Here is a 23056-nt window from a genome sequence, read left to right as displayed (position 1 = left end):
ATGGAAAATTCTAATGACTACATTTAATATATGTTATGAAAAGAATAACAATTTTGCTAGGAATAACATAATACCATGAAAAAGTTTTCACACACGCTCAACATATGTTAAAATGAACTTGAATTTAGAATTGAATTAACAATGAGATATTCAAAATGAACAAATGATAGATCTGGCATCAGAGTGAAGTTTGTAGGGTGTTGTCTACTTGTGTACATTGTAAGCAAGTGGTTTGCACTTTATGTTAGAAACTTCCCAACTCTCAGTTTCATTTTAAACAAAGAGATAATTTAGTAAATTTTCAAACTTCCTTTTAACAGTACGTTTTTTTCCCCGGTACTTACCGAGTTCACTTAAGATTATATATTTATAGACATTCTAATATAGATAAGTAAAGTATATTAAATTATTTTGTAGTATTATTTTACAGGATAAACAAAACATTATCGTCATGTACATTTTCAAAAGCAAATTATATGTATATGCAACTCTGTTCAGTCCGTTTCACAAAAACCTCTCATATATAGGAGTATTGGTTGCCATCAGGTGTAGCTTGCCTATTTTCATTGTCATTTTGATTTGACCATTCTTAACGGGAGTTGTGATACTTTTAATATTTTGGGGAATATATTTTGACAACTACACCTTGATAACTATTTACTCCACTGGGTCGTATTTGGCAAAACCTTTTGGAATTTTGGATCATCAATGCTCTTCAACTTTGTACTTGTTTGGCTTTAGAAATATTTTGATATGAGCGTAACTAATGAGTCTTATGTAGACGAAACACGCGTCTGGCGTACTAAATTATAATCCTGGTACCTTTGATAACTATTTACACCACTGGGTCGATTCCACCTCTGGTGGACGTTTCGTCCCCGAGGGTATCACCAGTCCAGTAGTCAGCACTTTGGTGTTGACATGAATATCAATAACGTGGTCATTTTTATAAATTTCCTGTTTACAAAACATTGAAATTCGAAAAACTAAGGATTTTCTAATCCCGGGCATAGATTACCTTATCCGTATTTGGCACAACTGTTTGGAATTTTGGATCCTCAATGCTATTCAACTTTGTACTTGTTTAGCTTTATAAATATTTTGATATGAGCGTCACTGATGAGTCTTATGTAGACGAAACGCGCGTCTGGCTTACTAAATTATAATTCTGGTACCTTTGATAACTATTTACAGAATAAACAAAACATTACCGTCATCTACATTTTCAAAAGCAAATTATATTGATATGCAACTCTGTTCAGTCTGTTTAAAAAAAAAAACTCTCATATATAGGAGTATTGGTTGCGATTAGGTGTAGCTTGCCAATTTTCATTGTCATTTTGATTTGACCATTCTTGACGGGAGTTGTCATACTTTTATTATTTTAGGGAATATATTTTGCCAACTATACCTGAGATTATTTGTCAGGAGCTCTTACAATTGGTACTATTGTTTGCCACCACTTATCGACATTTGCATTGTAAGGGGAGTTTGTGGACTTTGATCATTAATTTTGTTGGTCCAGGAGTATTGTTACGACTGTTACAACACTTTTTGCAACTCATCTGTGACCGAATACATAAAGCTCTCATACTTATATTAGTGGTTGCCATTGTGTGTATTGCACCATATTATACCATCATTTTGCTTCGACCATTTTTATGGGATAATGGGGCTTTTCTTATTTTATGAGTACTCGTTTTATCTTGTGAACGCAACTAATATGAGATCATTTGACAGAAATTTCTTAAACTGGTGTAGGAGTGTTTGCTATCATATACAGCCGAACATATTACTTGTCTTTCTATAAGATTTCATGGGGATTTAATTTCGTTGTTTCTTTAAATGTAAGTGGTATTATATGGAGGTTAAATTTTCGTTGGGTTTTTAATTGCGTTGATATATTCTTTCCACGAAATAAACGAAATTAAATCCTCCACGAAATAAACGAAATTAAATCCTCCACGAAAATTTCTGCTTTTGCAGTTTATCGCCATCAAGTTTGATTTCGCTATTTTTAATGGAGTTAAGGGACGGACCTTAACCACACTTTGACAAAATAGTAACACGATAACACACTAAGACAAACAATTTCTTCGTTTAATAAGATCAAAGAAGCCAGGTTATTTACTTTCACTTTCAGATATAAAGATGATTTTCTTCCCATTAACAATCCGAACTTTTCTGATTGGGTTCCATAATGATTAATCCCCAGAACTAGAAATTAAAGAAACAACAGACACGGCTTTCTCCGCCCCATTTTAGACTTATACCTCGAATTTGACATACACAGTCATCTCAGTACCATAATCTATAACAAACCAGACGATTTTAATCTTTAAATTACAGATTCACCCCACCGGCAAAGTAGCAATATATCAACTTCACCCGCATATGAGATATGCATTTCCCAACCTATTCGGTATTCTAAAGCTTGCAGTTCCTAATCAGACTTTGTAAAAAATCACCAGTGTCTGAGCTGAAAGTTTATGAATCATGGATATGTCAAAGAACGTCTTGTCCTTTTTCTAAAAAAAAAGTTCATCGGAAGGTACCAAGACCTTGGTGAAAAATATTCGTTATCAAGTTCACATAATTATATAATACACGATGGTCTTGGAGTATAGATTCTGCGTACTGACACTGTTTATCATCATACAATAACGTGTTATAGTATTCTTTTATTTCTCTGTATTACTATTACTTGTACTGAAGTCTGTTTTTGGATATCCATTGGACGTGACTCTAGACTTATGCATCCGGTCAAACTTTGAACGACGAAAAAATATTTTATATATACCTGTAGTACGCAAAATCGTTCAATCCTTTATGGGTGTATTTTACATACTAGATAAATAAAATCGTATAATAAAAACGCAAAATGAGGTTGTTAAAATTGATGTAGGCCTTTTGTGCTTCTTTGTTCAATTAGTTTGTATTTTATATTGATAAAGATGCTAACACAGTCTGTTAACTGCTATATCCCTATTGTGACTGTTTGTTTTGTACATGCATCGTATAGATTGTCAACATAATGGAATGTGATGCGACTGTCATACAAGTGAGAGGTTTATATATATAGCTAGCTATAAAACCAGGTTCAGTCCACCATTTTCTACATAAGTAAATGCATGCACCAAGTCAGGAATATGGCAGTTGGAATCCATTCGTTTGATGTGTTTGAGCTTTTAATTTTGCCATTGAATATGGTATTATCAGTTGTGATATTCATCTTTAAACGATGGCAGCAAAATTATGTCATTTGGATATATATTAAGAACATATAGACTTTGTAAGAGAGATTTTAAGTTTTGAACCTTATCTGTCTATTAAATAGCCAATGGGAATCTTACCTGGATTAAAAATGTCAATTTGAGTTTAATATCAGAAAAAGTGAAAAAATGTCACTGAACAAGTATTTAAAAGAATTTGATATCATGATATAAACTGCATGAAACATATTATGCAATATATAAGTCACTGTAAGCCGAGAATAGCAAAAATCAGCTATTTTCAACATCTTAAACTATGTTGCCATGGAAACCATACATAATTCAGGGTGACATGTACAGACTTTTTTTCATATTTTATATCCATGTTTGTTGTCAGAAAGTTTCAACAAAATCGGTGACCACCAGTGCCCAACTTTGGTTGACGGTTACAGAGAATGGGTGAAAAGTTTTGAACCTTATCTGTTTATTAAATAACCAATAGGAATCTGAGATTTGTTTTGCAACCTTGACATTTAAAAGCTGTGTTGTGAAAATTTCGTTTAAACGTGACATATAGACCAAAAGTAAAACATGAACATTTTGACATTTTAAAAGAATCAAATTAAAAACATGTAAAATTAACCTATATACAGACAAATTTTTGATTCGATATAGGAATTGGCAAATATTTGGCATATTTATTTAAGGAGCATATACAATCCTATTGTAATGGCTGTCGTCATGATAAAGCAAAGTGGCCGCTTTGCAAATTAGTAAAGTACCCTAAATTTTGCCGTATAATTATGGCGGGGAGTCTATATATTTCGACGATCAAAAATTTTCCATACCGTCCATTTGGTATTGAGTATTTTTGATGAAGGTAAATCAAGAAAAGAGCGTCGGACCATACAATAATTGAGGGTTATTTTCATTTCAATCATACAAGAGCCAAAAAAAGGTCAATGTGCTTAATTTGATTCTTTGAAAATGACAGAATGTTCTTGTTTGACCTTTGGCCTATATGTTTAAAACGAAACGAAAACGAAATTTTAACAACACAGCTTATAAATGTCCTTGCAAAACAGAGAGTACATCATTCAAATAAAAGTTAATTATCCTCATTCAAAAATATCAAATTCAACTCATATAACACATATTTGAATATTTTAATCTACATTTCTATATATTGTTTTTTAAAAAATATTTATCTTTTTCTCATAAATTCGTATGACCCCTCTCGTATATAATTTTTTATATATAAAGTTTGTTTTTTTTTAAAGTAAAAAAAACCCACGTTAACAACACAATCTACCGGTCCTACTAAAAAGCGCCCGAGAGCGCCAGAGAAAAGAAAAGGCGCCCGGAGAAAAGAAAAAGCGCCCGGGAGAAGAAATTTTTAAATAATAAAATTTTATAACAATAAATGTTTTCCTGAAGAAAAAATATATAATCATTGCTTGTTTTGTCTAAAGTGTCGGAAGATAGTGGTGTTGCACTTTCAGATTTCAAAATTGTATGTAAGTAAGTAAGCCGTAAATATAAACAAGAGGAAATAGAAAAATCATGAATGATATTGTCCTCGATCAAAACGTATGTTTCGTTATTAAAAAAAAAAATCAGTGCCCGAGGTCTAATATTCGAAACTGCATGGTGACAACTCTTCAAAGTTTCGTATTTTATTAAACACACTTGAATTGACATTGGAATATCGTGAAAGGGTTTCAACATGCCTGTCACTAAGAAAAGTTAACCCCACTGCTAAAGCAAATATGATATTCTGACCTTGTGGAATGTGCCGTTAAAATTGTAAAATTTATTATAATTTTTTTTATAAAACCAAAACTGTTTAAACCGCGACTGCTTATCGGTGATTCTATGTTATTTGTTTTATCATACCAAACACCTGCTTTTAACATGCATAGTATAATTGTTTTATTTGCTAATGCTGTTATACATGCATGTGCGTGTCACTTTAAATTTGTCGTTCTTAGATAATGTGTTACTCTTTTAATTTTTATAAAATTAATATTTATCTGTGAATTTTAATTAAGTTGTTTTTGGCATTTTTCATTTTGATATCGTTTTTGAAAAACATGTCCTTATTTCATCGACACAAAGTTGTCTCATGCCAACACAATTTCTATATATTTTCCCCGGGCGCTTTTTTTTTTCTTCCTCCGGGCGCCTTTTCTTCACCCTGGCGCTCCCGGGCGCTTTTTAGTAAACCCCAATCTACAAACATTAGTCCGAGTTTGTTCAATATATTTCTGCATATAAATAGTGGTAGACCGAGTTTGTTATAGTCCGAGTTTGTGATAGTCCGATTTTGTGATAGGCTGATTTTGTTTTAGTCCGAGTTATCCAGCAGCGATAAAAAGGCAGAAAGGAATAAAGTGAAAAATAAAAAAAAAGCTGGACAGAGATTACAACAGAAGGCAGGACAACATTTTTTACTTCGTCTGTCTGGCCACGCATTGTTTTTCGGTTTCAATTTGAATGAAAAGTCATTAGCATTCAGTGTTCAAAGTTTAAAATACAAAATGATCGGTTTCAAGGAATTTAAAACTTTTGTTTTACTATATTATCTGTCACACCAAAGGTTCAGTTTAAAGAAATTTAACATTATATTCATATTAATTAGAATTAGGTACAAAACGTGTTGTCTTTTATAAATCCCATACACATGCGTTACGCCTCTTATGATTTTTCATAAAGTACTTCTTATTGTATTAAACAGTATTATTGAGAGAGTTGAATCATTTTAACAAACATTTAAAAAAATTGGATTTGTTCTGCAATTTGAAAATACAACAGATTTGTTACAGATTTTGAATTTCAATTTATTTCATTCACGATCCGATACCAGATCTTTCACTATTCGATCTCTAAAACTTTTCATTAAGATGATAAATGGGTTTGTCAGGACAAAAGTAACATGTAATTGTAATCCTATGGTCACGAGTCGAGTTAATTTTAGTCCGAGATCGTTATGGGTCGATTTAAAGTGAACTTTTAGGTATTTAGAGAAACCTTCACCGATTATCTCCCCTTTTCCACCCGCCGTATTTTTGATTGACAAAATTTGACAGAACATGAGAAATTAAAATGACAACAAATAAAGTTGAAAATTGAACTCAACTAGCGACAGAAACTGTTACTAAACATGACAGAAGAGAATGACCAAGACAACTGGTTTCAAAGAACGTGTGATGGTACCTCGGGGGATAATGATCAGCCTCAGAACAGGACGTGCAAATGGACCAGTTTGGATCTACGAACAGTTGGTCTTTTCTACTACAATGAAACTTCACCGGTCTTAAACTTATTAGACTTGATTACCAGTCAAACAAGGATGTTTAAAGAGTTATGTTTTGAACAAAACCAAGTAGTTCAAAGTCTCCAGAGAAATATAACTTTTAATTACTCTATGGATGACATTACTTTTGGTGATGACTGTCTGAGTGAAACCCAAGAAAATTTGAACATGATCAAACAGGAGGATGCTGTGTAAGTCAAATGAAATCAAAAAAGATTCTCAAAAGTAATCAAGTTCATATGACAATGTATGATAAACTTTTTGAGCTTTTTAGCTGACATTCTGTATCATGACTATATGTAGTCCAAATAATTGGACTAGACTGTATGTGCCTGTCCAGAGTTAGACTGTAGTGGTATCGGGTCTATTCGCCCTAATAACATGTTCGCCCTTGGTCCGTTCGCTCTGAGTTCATTCGCCCATAAGTCTGTTCGCCCTACTGAAAAAATATTAATATTCAGGGCATTGAAGTTGAATATTAAAACTTATTCAAAAATTTCTATGTTTCACACAGTCAAGGATACTTCTTGTACAAGTAATTATTATTTACTTGAAGAAATAAAAAAAATATACTTATTTAAGGATGTCTGCTTGTCATGTTTTGGAGTTTTTGTCAGATTTTCGGAATCCTCTGGTTTAATCCATTTGAATGCCTTAAAAAAATTTCCCCATGAACCCCCATTTTTCTTTTTATAAATCTTTTACAAATACAATTATAAGTCATTTGTAAAAGTCTTATAAAATTTTATTTATTTTTTTATAGTATTTGAGAACTTTAACTGGTCAATGATAAAGCTATGAAAAATCAAGAGAGAATATTTTCCCGCCAAAATTCCAATGGCTAATATATCTCAAAAACAAGCACATTGACCCCTATACTTTTTTTGCTTTTTTTTATTCCTCATTTATTCCCTATCAATACATACTAGTTTTATGAAAAGTTATTATACCCCATGCAACGAAGTTGCGGAGGGTATAATGTTTTTGACCCGTCCGTCCGTCCGTCCGTCGTACCGTCCGTCAGTCCGTCCGTCCGTCAGTCCGTCCGTCCGTCAGTCCGTCAGTCCTGTTTCTTGTCATCGCAACTCCTCTCAAACCACACAACAGAATTTCACGAAACCTTTTCAGATAATAAGGACATACTATGTAGTTGTGCATATCGACGGGAAATTGCGATTCAATTTTTTTTCTAGGAGTTACGCCCCTTTGAACTTATTTACTTTAATGCACTACTGCAACAGTTTGTCATCGCAACTCCTCTCAAACCACACAACAGAATTTCACGAAACCTTTTCAGATAATAAGGACATACTATGTAGTTGTGCATATCGACGGGAAATTACGATTCAATTTTTTTTCTAGGAGTTACGCCCCTTTGAACTTATTTACTTTAATGTATTACTGCAACAGTTTGTCATCGCAACTCCTCTCAAACCAGACAACAGAATTTCACGAAACCTTTTCAGATAATAAGGACATACTATGTAGTTGTGCATATCGACGGGAAATTGCGATACAATTTTTTTTCTAGGAGTTACGCCCCTTTGAACTTATTTACTTTAATGTATTACTGCAACAGTTTGTCATCGCAACTCCTCTCAAACCACACAACAGAATTTCACGAAACCTTTTCAGATAATAAGGACATACTATGTAGTTCTGCATATCGACGGGAAATTGCGATTCAATTTTTTTTCTAGGAGTTATGCCCCTTTGAACTTATTTACTTTAATGTACTACTGCAACAGTTTGTCATCGCAACTCCTCTCAAACCACACAACAGAATTTCATGAAACTTTGTAGATAATAAGGACATACTATGTAGATGTGCATATCAACAGGAAATTACGGTTCAATTTTTTTCTAGGAGTTATGCCCCTTTGAACTTATTTGCTTCAATGTACTTCTGCAACAGTTTGTCATCTCAACTCCTCTGAAAACACACAACAGAATTTCATGAAATTTTGTAGATAATAAGGACATACTATGTATATTGACAGGAAATTATTATTCAATATTTTTTCTTATACATATTTAATTTCTCCAATGACAATGTGGGACGTGGGGTATGTGAGCGTGCTCACTAAGGTTCTTTAATTTATTTTGAAACTGAGCTGCAAACATCCTTAAGGAAATTATAATGTTTGAATAATCTCCCCTTAATTTAAAAAAAAATTACTTTTACAAGTAATTTTTTTTTTAAATCCCACCAAAATTCTCAAGTTTTGAAATGTAAAATCATGCCTTTAATGATTTTTCTCAGGTAAACTCATTATTTTTTATTATAATAATAATTCAGTGTTTCATCTCATCAATTTAACAAAGAAACTGATTGCGCAAAGATCTTACGTATTTGTGCAAAGCCTTCAAAAATTGCTCCTTTGGGGCGTGTAAATGACCAGTGTCCTGAAGATACATTTGTAACAGACAAATGGGATTTTCATTGTCCATGAAATTACACTTAAAGAATTAGTAAAGACATCAGCAATGGACAGACACATCAAAATTCTATTAGAGCCAAGAAATCCTAAGAATTTACATGATTTAAGAAATGAAGATAAGATGACTTTTTCACTTATATATGTAAAAAAAATCTAAATGTCTACAATGGTCTAAGGGACATTAACTAAGTGTAAAGTCTATTTTTTTTTACCTATACAAGTAAAATAAAATTCACTTGTATAAGTATATATTTTTTTTACTTCTTCAAGTAAATAAAAACTACTTCTACAAGTAGTACCCCTAACTGACATGTATATACAATGTATATTCTTGAAATTTATGGAAACCGACAATATAAATATTCTGTCAATTTTTCAACAAACTTTAACATATTTTGTTCAAATACTTAAAATTATGTGACTAGACAACGATTGGGAAAAAATAAAAATCACGGCGAATGGACCCTGGGCGAACAGGTAGCAGGGCGAACAGGTACTAGGGCAAACATGAATCAGTGCGAACAGACCCAGATTCGTCTGTAGCCTGTAATTTTTTCAGTGGTTTGACACCTGTGACAGAATAGTCATGATGATGTCACTAACTGGTAGATGAAGAAACTTGTTGCTGTATATCAGGCATGTCAGGTCAGGGTCCGTTCACTGCCTTTAAGATTCGCCCCCATTGATGTTGAAGTTGCCCTTTCATGTACTTTCTAACATCCCTGGGTCGTTTCGCATTGTTTTTACATTGCCTTAAGCAATTGTTTATTCACATGACAGTATAAAAAATCAAACAGATTTTTTTCATCTACAGTTATTTAAGAAACAAATTACTGTTTCAATCGTGTGTAAATTTAGAAATGTATCCTCTTTACAAATTACGAGCTAGTTATAACAACTGTTATTTAATATATACATTTTGTATATAAAATTAAAAACAATCAGTCTAATCTGATTATCAATTATATCAAATTAGATATAGATTGGTAAATAGCATTTGATAGTTATCATAAATTATAAACATTTAGTTATAAATCAACTTATCACTAAACAAATGAACAAAATATTTCATATAAAGTTATTTTGTTCATGTGATGTTTTGTTTTTCAGGCTTGCTGAAGACTTTCTAAGAAATACAGTGCTGATGGTGCATTCTGCAATGAAGCGATCTCAACCAGACAAAGTATCCAAAGGAGTGTTTATGGATTTGTTCAACTCTTTTATAAAGATGTGTGGCTTGATACCTATGTAAGTTTATGAACAGTCGCAATGAAAATCACACCAGGGCATACCCCTACATGTTTTAGGTAACTATGCATGCGTTTTAAGATTTACTCATTGTGAAAGGCAGTAAAAAGATTCAAGTTTCTAGCAATCATACTTCATATCCTTTTATTTTAGGCCACCCTTAAAAAATTGTTTGTTTGGCATTGCCGACCCACACTATCAGCAGGTGGGTAGGTAGGTAGGGATTTTTTTTTTTTTTACATTTAAAAGCTTTATACATGTAAATCATGAAGTCTCTAGATCAATGTTGTCTAAAGCATTGCAGCATTGTTGTGTGTACATGTTGGTGGTTTCTTTGAAAGGGGTCAACCGTCAATGTCACATTCTACAATGTACATCATATGGATAATTTCATGTAAGTCAGTCAGTTTTATTGTCAGAGTTAACCAAAGTACCCAGAAAAAAAACACAGAACTGAGGCAGTTAACTGACAAATTAACCATATAAAATGTATGACGTGAAAATTGAACTTTTATTGTGGGACTGCCCATTGAACAGAGGCCTGATGTCACATCTTGAAGTTGTGGTCACAGTTTGGTAAAATTACCATAAGTTAAATGGCTCTACCACTACGGCTCCGTGTAGAAATGGACAAAGATTTAACAGTTTGATTGTTTGCTTTGGTTTTATAAACATCACTTTCTACACGATATGGGTAATTTCATGGCAGTTAGTTTTAGTGGCATACTAAACCGTAGTACTCGAAGGAAAACACCAACCTACGGGAGGAAACTGACTAACCTTATCACATATGACATGAAAATCAAACCTTAATTTTGCAACTGCCCAACTAGGGCTCAAACCAATACCTAGAGGCTAGTAATCATACATGTAAGGGGTGACGAACTACCATACAAACACGCCTACAGCCCCTGATAAGTTTTGAGGATAAAGGATCTGTACCAAATAAGAATAGCAAAATATTAAAAATTTGGAAGCTTGGCACAAATAGACTTGGTGTTTATACTAATATTATCCAAGTGCAAGGTTTTTCAGGGCTAAGTTGAAAACGTATGATAAATTCAAAATGGAAATATGCAGCAGGACAGACAATTTTTGCAGAAATAAATTATGGGTTGTAATGCTTGTTTGATTAATAGAAATCTGGACATGCATTACATGAATACACAGATAAATTAATGAGCCCTTAGAATTGTGGAAAAGGAGGGGATTTTATTCATTACTTGTATACTAGATACATTTATACATGTTTCTGTCAGTATCTTTTATGTTTTAAGAACTATCTTATTCATGTTAAGAAGAAATTAAGGCAAGAAAAGGGGGAAGTACTTCAATTGACACAAGATGCTAGTCTTTGAAATATGTATGTTTTGTACCAGGCTAGCATCTACTGGTACAAAACTACTATAAACCTGTAAATCTGGGACCATTTTGGTCTTTAAGCTTTGGTGCTTACAGCCATATTTATCTTGAATGCATCCTGAGACTACTGTAACACTATGTGTTATAGTAGTCTCAGATGCATCATAGTGGTTCTGACTATAGTAGGTACTTTGTTCTCTGGTTCAAGGGAAAATTTGTCAATGATAAATTTCAAATATTTAATAAGTTCAACAAATGTAAGAGCCACACATATTTGTTCTGTGATGTCCCAGTGAAAAACTTCTATCTCATGAAGCGACAAAGTCAAGCAGAAATCATCTGTTTCTGCTTAACCAAAGATAAAATTTGAGTCCGCTACAAGGTCTCTCAGAACGTTTCTTTCAAAGAATAGCTGAAAAATTTATTTTTGATAAAATCCATCTCCCTTAACCAATGCATTGCAGCATAGGGAGATGCTTTCCCCTGCCAGCCTCTTTGACATTTTCTTTTGGCAGACTTTTTCTATTCCATGTCATTTAAATGTTTGCTCCCAATACAGTGTAAGACAAGCGCTTTTAAGATCGTGATTTGAAATAAGTAAAGCCAGGAACAAACTCGATCAAATTCCGGCACAATTTCGATTTTTTGTAAATAAAAAAAAAATAATTCTGAAACGCAAATAAAATTATTTGGGCAGCAAGTTTTTCAGTGGGTCGGGCGGCAATGCCAAACAAATGAAATTTTATTTTAGGCCTTATGGAAGAGAGGCAAAAGATATCATAGCAATATTCAAACTTGTGATACTGTCAATGACCATGATGAATAGGCAAACATATAAAAATGAGGAAAAGATAAACAACAGTACACAAAACACAATTAAAAAAACTAAAGAATGAGTAGCACCAACCCACCAAAAAAATTGGTATTTATAAAACAGTGTTTATTTACAAATAAATTCATTTCTTTTTTAATATTTCCTTACAAATATATATAGAACGAGATTAAAATGTTCAGATTATTTGTTTTACAGAGTTATCTCCCTGTAGTGTTATGTACCACCTTAAAGTATTGTATTTCACAATTCAATGAATGCTTGAACATGTATCTATCATGTGACATCTACAGGAAAATAACACAAATTCAAGGAAATTTTCAAAACAATGTACATGCTATGTATATAATTGTATAAATGTATTTTATGATACAACTTGTCTTAACATCAACCCAACAATGTTAGATCTGTAAATTTGCTTTCTCAAATTTTTTGTTCTTCCTTCGCCGGGATTCGAACCCATACTACTGAGATATTGTGACACCAAATCGTCTGCACTGTAGCCGTCCCGCCATATAGAGGTGAACTACCATGTACATGATGCATTTTACCTAACATTTTTCCTGTGTCAAAACATTTGTTACTTGCAGGAGTGGTTCCGAGTGGAGTTCAAAACAAGACATTCTCCAACGTGAGGTATCATCAGAACCAGATATTATACTGACTTCTGCAGACTCATTAGAATCTTTCACCTCTCCATTAAATGCTGTGTCTGTAGTATCTATTGTAGACATTATAGAGGTAATAAATGTTATTATATTCAATATAAAAAACGGATGATAAAAAAAATCAGTCAAAGAAGGAATGTCAATTTCATGAAAAAACAACATTTGAATGAATCAACAGTAAACAGGTGTTGACATACATGCATGTAGCAAACAAAAATGTACTCACTAGGTGATTCAGTCAAAACATTCTTGGTGGTGATTGAAAACGAGGCTATTTTAAATATTACTTATATAAGTAACTTTTCTGAATATTATTTTTATAGGTGTCCAATAATACAGATTTTACTAGGTTTAACAATTTTTCACAGTCATGTTGTTATTTTTCCCCTGACATATTAAATCTAATCCTTCTGAAACACTAATTAACTTTCTGACGCACTTATCTTTCATACCGACGCTTCTTGGTCAAAGATTGGTATCTTGGGACAATTAAATTCTCATTTTCCTCCAAAATCTTGAAGGTAGACTGATATAAATAGATATATACTTGTGAATTGATTAAGACTTGAAGTTATTGATAATTTGTAACCCAAACCAAGTTCACATGTTCCTTAAATAAGTTTTAATACTTATTTTATTAAAAATGTATCAAATAACTTATTCGAGTAATATTTTTGTCATAATTTTTAAAGTAACCTTTCATCTCTATAATCCTCTCAAATATAATAAATTCTTAACTTTATGATACAAAATTATGTAAAAACTCATCAAAACTATATTTAGTCTATGTTTTATTGAAATTTAGAATAACTCTATTAAGTATTTTTTTTATTTTCAAAAACAAAAATTACTTAATATATAAGTAACTTTAAAAAATTACTTGTTTAAGTAATGCCCCTGACTGAAGGACAGACAGTTTAAAATTCTATTAGAGCAAAGAAGTCCTGAGAAATTCAGGAAAAGAAGATAGTATGACCTTTTTACTCGTTTTAGTAAAAACATCTGAATATCTACAAAATGGTCTAAGGGACATAACTAAGCCATTAAAATCATTCACCTATACAAGTAAATAAAATACACAGGTATAAGTAAGTATCTTACAACTTCCTTTAAATTAGTATATTATAATTTAATTCTCCAAGTAAATAAGAATAACTTTTACAAGTAGTATCCTGTACTGAAATATAAGGGTCTCACACCGTCTCAGGACAGGGTTTACAGAATAGAGAAATAATAATGATAAGTAAAAAAAAAAGAATATAGGAAAAATTAGCAAACGAAAATAATAAAGATGATAATTGGGTGCAAAAGTATAACGAATAATTTGGGGAAATATAGGAACCAGTAAATTATACAATACTGATTACAAAAGTGAATGGTGTGCACAATTAAATAATCTAATAGTTACAGATAAATCTAATTGAAAATCATTTTCATGATAATTTAACAGAAGACTTGTTATTTTTAAAGACTTAGAAAAATCCTCTATAAATTGAAGAATACAGAAAAGAAGGACCCCATCCATCATCCAGACTTTATGAATATTAATGCCATAAAATTATAAAATCAAGGGAATAATTATTACAAACTGTATGAAAGAAAATTGAATTTATCTTAATAATCTACTGAAAGTCAACAGGGTACAGAAGTAAAACAAGAATATCCCTTAGGGAGCAACCAATTAACTTCAAAGAAACGAAGGGGGTATGAATAGAAGTCCCGAAAAATATTGGCAATTTTTTAAAATTTATACATGTAATATGCTATATGATATTTAATATGTTATTTATATTCCATAAAGTTGTCTTTCTTAGCACATTTGTGGTGATTAAATTTCACAATGAATGATGTTGAATGTGATTGATACATACTAATTCTTGTTGAAATAGATGTTATATGTATTTAACAATGTATTAAATGATAAATCAGACTCTCAATATTGATAACAAACATAATTTTGCGTCTGTCCCAAGCCAGGAGCCTGCACGGCCTTTGTTAGTCTTGTACGATTTCAAATTTTAGTTTCTTGTGTATAATTCGGAGTTTAGAATGACGTCAATTATCACTGTACCAGTATACATATTTTTTAAGGGGCCAGCTGAAGGACGCCTACGGGTGCGGGAGTTTCTTGCTACATTGAAGACCCATTGGTGGCCTTCGGCTGTTGTCTGCTCTATTGTCAAGTTGTTGTCGCTTTGACACATTCTCCATTTCCTTTCTCAATCTTATATCTTATAATTTTCTTTCAAGCTTAAAGCACAGAATGTCAATTCAACCAGAATTAGATCACAATATCTGCATTATAGCTGATTTGGATTTTGTTATTTCAGCTTGCCCGCTAAAAGCAGCCCAGTTTCACACTCAAATTTAACCATGGACATTTTTGGAAAGTTTGCTATAGCTTGCTATTGCTACTTTCCTTAAGCGTCGGCCTCAACTTTCGGTGAGACAGACTATCCCAATGTTCTGCTCCAAGATAATGTAGTACTAGTGTTCAACTTCTGATTCTTGGATACTTTAAGTTGCTACTCTTTTGAAATGATTACAGCTTGAATAAAAAGGAATTAATGTTCAACGACAATTCAGATGAATTTAGCTTCATATGGAAAATAAGTATCACAAACACTACTTTGTGGATCGGCCATTGGCTGAAGAGAAAATCAAAGAAATCTACGCGAGACAGCATTTCATTCATGAATATTTCATGAATGAACATTTTCCCGCACTATTTTTTACTATGTACGATATTTACAACTGTTTATTATTGAATAAGTAAAAGCCTGAGTGCATCGAAAGAGTCCGGTATGCGAGAACAAGTTGATATTTGACAAAATTGTCGGAGAATTGACAAGTGATAATGGTTTGATTTATTTTAACAATACACAGGTGATAGAATATAAAATAATCGATAATTATATGGCTTATGTCTCACGCCAAGGACGATTAAAGGTAAATACCGGCTTATAGAAATAAATAGAAAAGTGCATTGTTTTTGTCAAACTGACATCGATCTGAAAGTTTTGATGCCAAAAATCATTTGAAAACTTTTAATTCGTTAAGTACTGGCTGTTTCACATTCCATTGTGGATATAAGGACCTTCACTCGTTCAGCATGTTCAAGTGGATCAAACTGACAACAGAAAAAACATTGTCTTAATGACAATTAGTATCATAGCATCCGTATAATTTAAAAGCAACTGAGTCATCAACTACTTCTAAGAATATTATACATGTAGCTCAGTGTATCAAGACCGAGATCAAGCTAAAGACAAGTGCTGTAGAAATTATTAAAATGATTTAATAACATTTGTCCATGTACTAGCAAAATGACTTTCTTAGTGCTTAACAATGCAGTGGCAGATCCAGAACTTTTTATCCTCACTTTATTCCTGGGGCAGTATGATTTTTTAAGATTGACCTATAAATAATAATGTGTCCCCACAGAGGCAATGATTAAATAAATGGCTTCAAACAAAAATCTCAAATGTCATTGCCTCAATGGCAATTACACAGCAGCAACTAAAATGTGTTACAGGGTTATAAGCACCTCAGCCGGATCAACATTGTATGAATCTAGTGTATATAAATTTTTTCATTTCTGAGGTCATACTACTATTGTTATGCCCCCACCATATTGAGTTTTATCCTTGTTTTTTTTTCTGTAAGTATGTACCTCCCTTACTTGTACGTACGTCCATACATCCCAAAATTGATTTCTGTTCTCTTACTTTAGTTTGCTTGAACCAAATTTTATGAAACTTATACGCAACCACAAAACACAAGTCAAGTTTGAATTTTGTTGGCGTCACTTTTACCATTCTAGATGTAAAGGGGTGAAATTTTCAGTATACCCTATCAAGTATATATACCTTTATATATAAAACATAAACATAAAAACGGTCTTTAGATTTAGAAGTATAGATATATAAGAATGTGTCCCCAGTACACGCATGCCCCATCTGCACTATCATTTTCTATGTTCAGTGGACCGTGAAAATGGAGTAAAAACAGTCTAATTTGGCATTAAAATTAGAAAGATTATATCATAGGGAACAACTACAATACTAAAATGACGAGGTCCAATTTATCAGCCGTCATGGGGTAAAAACGACAAATCAAAGAATTCAATTTTATATATATCCAACATAGGACAATGGTGTTGATTAAAAATTACAGCACTCTTCCACATAATTAATATTCACCTGTTACCTATTACCTTATCAGTACGTTTCTCATCTGACAGGCGCACCACCAAACAGTGTATTTCGGATTTTGCCATGTACACGGGTCATAGTCACAGGGTTGACACTACTAAATTCAATCATTGTGACGTCAAATTGTTCCCTATTGTAGTATTTTAAGCAGTAAGACATTTTAAGATGACAATACGAGTACTAAAAATCTGGACTTAAAATAAGGCGTATAGGTACAGTTTTCAATTTGTTAGCGGGCATGACATAAAACAGCGAATCAAAGAATTCAACTTTATTTATAACTAAATTAATAAATATAGGACAATGCTGTTGATTAAAAAATACTCCATTCCAGGACCTTTTGTTTTCAATTAATATTACCAATAATTGATAAGTTCCAGGTCGACGGGTTCAAACAGACAGATTTTGAAAGCAGAGAACACTGTGCATCTTATAATCGGCATGACTTTATCAGATGGCAATCCCAATACTAAAATAAGGCTTAGGCATAGTTATATACTCTAATTCAGTCACAGATGGGTGTGTTCTAGTGTGTACTAAGTTTCAAATTGATTGGACTTCAACTTCATCAAAAGCTACCTTGACCAAAAACTTTAACCTGAATGGAACAGACGAACGGACGGATGAAGGGACGCACAGACCAGAAAACATAATGCCCATATAAATGGGACATAAAAAGTGATTTTTGGAAATTGCTGGCGAGACAATGGTTTAGTTTAAAAAATCAAAACAGTGATTTAAATACATATTTAAAATAATACACGTCAATAACCTATTTGAAATAATACACATATACAGTTGCAAACTTTCCAGAGGTGCTATCCAGCACTTTGATTAAAGTAATATGATTACAGGTATTTTAAGGATTTGATCATTTTATGTTTTGTTTTTTTCAGAATGAAAGCATGTCTGTACAATCAAATGGCAATGATGTGAACTATAAATACCCAGAGAGATCAAGATCGAGAAGAAGTCTATCTTCATGTTCTATGTCCAGTGATGAATCTGACGAGGAACCTGTTATATATGGAGGAATAAGAGAGAAAGTACTATGTCAGCACGCTGGGGATCTACTGATGCATACACTCGAACATAACAAATGGAGAAATACATTTGACTGTAAAACAAAAAAGTCAAAGTACCGACCAGGAATTATTGTTGTTGGAACACAGGTATAAACTCCTTATAAAAAGTTATTCATGTATAATAAAAATTACTTTTGCTGTGTGTCTTTAAGTATTTTCCATGTCAAGAAATTGATCTTTATGACATTTTTTTTTAATTTGAGCTGCATCGGATAGAAATCAACGTATGCAAGTGCATGTTAATGTTGTAAATGTATAAGATTTTGTTTATTTTAGAACAGTTAAATATTAAATAGAAGAGGACTTTCAGTTTGTTTTGCAGGGTTCTTATAAGTTAAAACTCAATTTTTAAACAGTTGCAGACATAACTTAAAGATTTTTTTCAACCCCAAAAAGGTTAACGTACATGTACATGTATTGATTTTCCTTTGCATAAGGATGATCGCTATCTGACGCATCTCATGCTGGCATTCATAGAATACTATCTCCCTTTAGATTTTGTATATTAAATGTTTATTGTTCCTGAATTTTGAGACTTAAATATTAATCAAATATGAAAATATAAAATGTTTTTGTATTGTGATTTACCATGATATCTTCCTGTTCAATAGTTTGCCAATGTTTGGAATAGAGAAATGACGATCTTACTTAATTTTGGAGATTTGTCTGTTCTACAACATGTACAAGATATGGAGTTTTTGTCAGTAAATAGCTTTATCGTTGGTCATCTCAATGAGATTGATTTTCTCGCTCGAGCTGGTACAACGAAAGTGAGAAATGCAAGTGAGTTGAGATAACCAATGATAATCTGTTTATTGCAATTTACCTATGACAAAGTTATTAATTTCATTGACAATAACTTGAACAAACATGTGCACCCTTAGTTTCTAGTGCTAGTTTTTCATATCACTCGACTCTGCTGAGAAAGGAAATAATCAGTCATTTAGATCAAAATAATTACATTAGATGATGTTTCATTATGATACTTTATTCTGATTGGCTATAATGCAATCTCACGTTATTCCTTAAGCAATTGAATTACACAATAAAATTTATCATTCATGATGACACGAGGTCCCACTATAAAGTGCACAGGTAAATTAAATAAAAACTTGATAAAATCATGTTTTCATGATTCTAGCTAAAAAATGTAATTATAAGTAATGAATGCTTTTTAGCTCACCTGGCCTACAAGGCCAAGTGAGCTTTTCTCATCACTTGGCGTCCGTCGTCGTCGTCGTCGTCGACGTCGTCGTCTTCGTCGTCGTTAACAATTTTTCAAACATCTTCTCCTCTGAAACTACTGAATGGATTTGAATGAAACTTAGCATGATTGTTCCTTAGATTATCCTGCACAAAGTGTGTGCTTCGATTTTTGATCCGTCAAAAAACATGGCCGCCGTTACTTAAAATAGAACATAGGGGTCAAATGCAGTTTTTGGCTTATATCTCAAAAACGAAAGCATTTAGAGCAAATCTGACATGGGGTAAAAATGTTCATTAGGTCAAGATCTATCAGCCCTGAAATTTTCAGATGAATCAAACAAACCATTGTTGGGTTGCTGCCACTTAATTGGTAATTTTAAGGAAATTTTGCAGTTTTTGGTCATTATCTTGAATATTATTATAGATAAAGATAAACTGTAAACAGCAAAAATGATCAGCAAAGTAAGATCTACAAATAAGTTAATATGACCAAAATTGTCAATTGACCCCTTAAGGGGTTATTGTCCTTTAATGACAATTTTTCACAATTTGTACATCACATTTGCTAACTTTAAAAAATCTTCTCCTCTGAAACTACTGAACGGATTTGGATGAAACTTAGCATGATTGTTCCTTAGATTATCCTGCACAAAGTGTGTGCTTCGATTTTTGATCCGTCAAAAAACATGGCCGCCGTTACTTAAAATGTCCTTTAATGACAATTTTTCACAATTTGTTCATCATATTTGCTAACTTTAAAAAATCTCCTCTAAAACTACTAAACCAAATTCAACCAAACTTCAACTGAATGATCAGTAGGGTGTATAAAATAAAGTTTGTGCTTTATTTTTTATTTCATCAAAAAACATGGCCGTCATGGCTAAAAATAGAACACAGGGTAAAATGCAGTTTTTGGCTTATATCTCAAAAACTCCAGCATTTAGAGCAAATAAGACAAGAAGTTAAAGTATTTATTAGGTCAAGGTCTACCTGTCCTGAAATTTTTAGCCGAATTGGGTAACTGGTTTTTCAGGTATAATGCCCCTGAATTGATGATTTTAAAGAAATTTTGCAGTTTTTGGTTATTATCTTGAATATTATTATAGATACAGATAAACTGTTAATAGCAAAAATGTTAAGCAAAGTAAGATCTACAAATAAGTCAATTTGACCAAAATTGTCAATTGACCCCTTAAGGAGTTATTGCCCTTTAAAGACTTTTTTTCACAATTTGTTCATCATGTTGACTTACTTTAAAAAATTTTCTCCTTTGAAACTGCTGTATCAATTTCAGCCAAACTTAGGCTAAATGAGTTTCAGAGTATCTAGTATAAATTTTATATTTCATTTCCTTGTATGTCAGAAACATAGCTCCTATGGCTAAAATAGAACATAGGAGAAAATGATTTTTTTTTTGCTTTTGAAGAAAATAGGACGATTCAAAGAACATTTAGATAAATTGAAAAGCCAAAATAATCATTGATGAGAGATTTAACCAAAAAAATTAAGGTGAGCGATTCAGGCTCTTGAGAGCCTCTTGTTTTGTAACTACATAGGGTTGGTTGTAAAAGCGTTGATTGTGCACATATTTTTAGAATAAAGGGCTTCCGCGCTTCATACAAAATGTACTTCGGTCAACGCTTTTACACCCTCCAATGAAGTTACAAAAAGAAGCATTCAATTCTTTAGTTAAATTTCATTAAATAGAGATACTTGGCCTTATTTCATATATTTGGTCAACAGTTAAATCAGGATGATGTTTTTCAGCTTATGTTATCAAATGAGGTTTAACAAATATCTTCTGCTGAAACAGCTGGACAAATTTCAACCTAAATTGTGCTGAATGATCTAAATGATTTTTAGAATGAAGTGTAGTTTTTTTTTCAAAAAAGATTGTTAGAGCAAAACAAATACCATTTAGCAAGCAATACAAAGCCACAAAATCATAAGTGTAAAACAATTCAAATGTTTATATTGATTTAATTTACTGTATGCAATTTATTTGTAGGTTACATTCACTCTGTTGGAATACAGTTTTGATCATCACAGACAATTAAAATCTGGAAGTGTTGAAAGGGAAAGAAGTTTTATATACTACTCAGAACCAATGGACATTCTAAAAAAAGAAGATCGAGATTTGTTGCTTGAGGCATTAGTCAGAATGACAAATACTGTTGATTCCTGAGATTCTTCTGCCATTCAAGAGAACGACCAGAGCAGTTACAGATTCTTGGAGAAGAAATACCTATTAATGTCAACTTTGGTTTGCAACCCAAGATGTGCTCTATACAAGCAATCATATTTGTTTAAAATTCAGTTAAATAGAAGAAATGGTTGAGTAGTTTTGTTGCAAACAAGATGAAAAAGATGAAATAGACTAAATTTGTGGATTTTAAATAAAATAATAAGCCTTCTTTCAGAGAAGAACACAATGTGTTAAATTTCGTATCAGAATATCTGATTATGTTTAGAAATACTGTAATCAATTGCTTGCTTTGTCCATAAACTGTCAGCAAATTGGACTAAAATTATAAAAAATGACATATTTTCAACTGTTTTGAATACTACAATTAATAAAGTTAAATCATTTCACATGATGATATATTCGAACAAATCGTTTCACATGCATGACTTGATAATGCATGAACAAAACATTACACATGATGACATACGAACAAATATATTTCTTTTGTGTAAAATGATCAGCATCATTATATGTATAGCTGTATTAAATATGATGTACCTTCTTGTTTAGTCTAATTTCTTTAAAAAGTGAATATCACTTAAATGACCTTTACTTCTTTTTCTCAGATCATGATAAGTAAATGTGGAACTTGTAGTTAAACTTTCATTTAGGACTATCAACATAAAATCCATGGTACTAAAGCAGTAGAGATTTCAGTGTGTGTGCTTTTGTTTCTCATCATTTGCCTCCCTTGTGGTCTTCATTAACTTTTACAAAAATATTGAATGATTTGCTTTTTTGTATGTTGATGTAGTAATTTGATTTTAACATTTGCTTTATACTTGTAAAATTACACAGAGACGAGCCATATCTCTTTGTTAACAGTTGATTGTGTTTTATATCACCTGGCTAATAGAAAGCTTTTCTCATTACTTGACATTATTGTCCATCATCATAAACTTTTTATAAATCTTCTATGTTTCAACTGGGTTAAAATTTTAACCAACCTGTGTCACAGCAATCATTTAGATTTCTAATTAAAAAAGATTGTCCAATGACAAAGCCTGTCAATCAAAATGGGCAACATGGCTAAAAATAGAACATAACGCAACAAGGCAAGATGTGTCTATTATCTGGAAAACTGCTAGGGGAGAAATGTTCAGAAAGATGCGCGCTATATAGTCTGAAACATCAAAACTGTAAAAGAGCTATTGCCCTCTAAAAACGATTTTTCCATTTTTGTCGAGCCTGCAACTTTTGTTGCAGAAAGCTCGACATAGGGATAGT

General features: G+C 32.3%; 1 protein-coding gene across 1 annotated transcript; it reads left to right on the top strand.

The window, feature by feature from the left end:
* Window positions 1-6227: 6227 nt before the first annotated feature.
* Window positions 6228-21868, top strand: LOC139498256 (uncharacterized). The gene is made up of 5 exons (XM_071286627.1): window positions 6228-6719; window positions 10080-10217; window positions 13002-13152; window positions 18190-18465; window positions 21593-21868. The coding sequence occupies exons 1-5, from the start codon at window positions 6376-6378 to the stop codon at window positions 21767-21769; spliced, it is 1086 nt and encodes a 361-aa protein (XP_071142728.1). The 5' UTR covers window positions 6228-6375; the 3' UTR covers window positions 21770-21868.
* Window positions 21869-23056: the final 1188 nt, after the last annotated feature.

Source organism: Mytilus edulis, chromosome 12 (assembly GCF_963676685.1).
Source record: "Mytilus edulis chromosome 12, xbMytEdul2.2, whole genome shotgun sequence".
NCBI lineage: Eukaryota > Metazoa > Mollusca > Bivalvia > Mytilida > Mytilidae > Mytilus > Mytilus edulis.
The sequence above is the reverse complement of the archived record's forward strand: the minus strand, read 5'-3'. Positions and strand labels throughout refer to the sequence as shown.

Bases quoted from the DNA above. Each gene is read 5' to 3' on its own strand.
- LOC139498256 (XM_071286627.1), top strand. From the start codon at position 6,376: ATGACAGAAGAGAATGACCAAGACAACTGGTTTCAAAGAACGTGTGAT. The intron at 6,720-10,079 runs GTAAGTCAAATG...TTTGTTTTTCAG, and splicing joins ATCAAACAGGAGGATGCTGT to GCTTGCTGAAGACTTTCTAA. The intron at 10,218-13,001 runs GTAAGTTTATGA...TGTTACTTGCAG, and splicing joins ATGTGTGGCTTGATACCTAT to GAGTGGTTCCGAGTGGAGTT.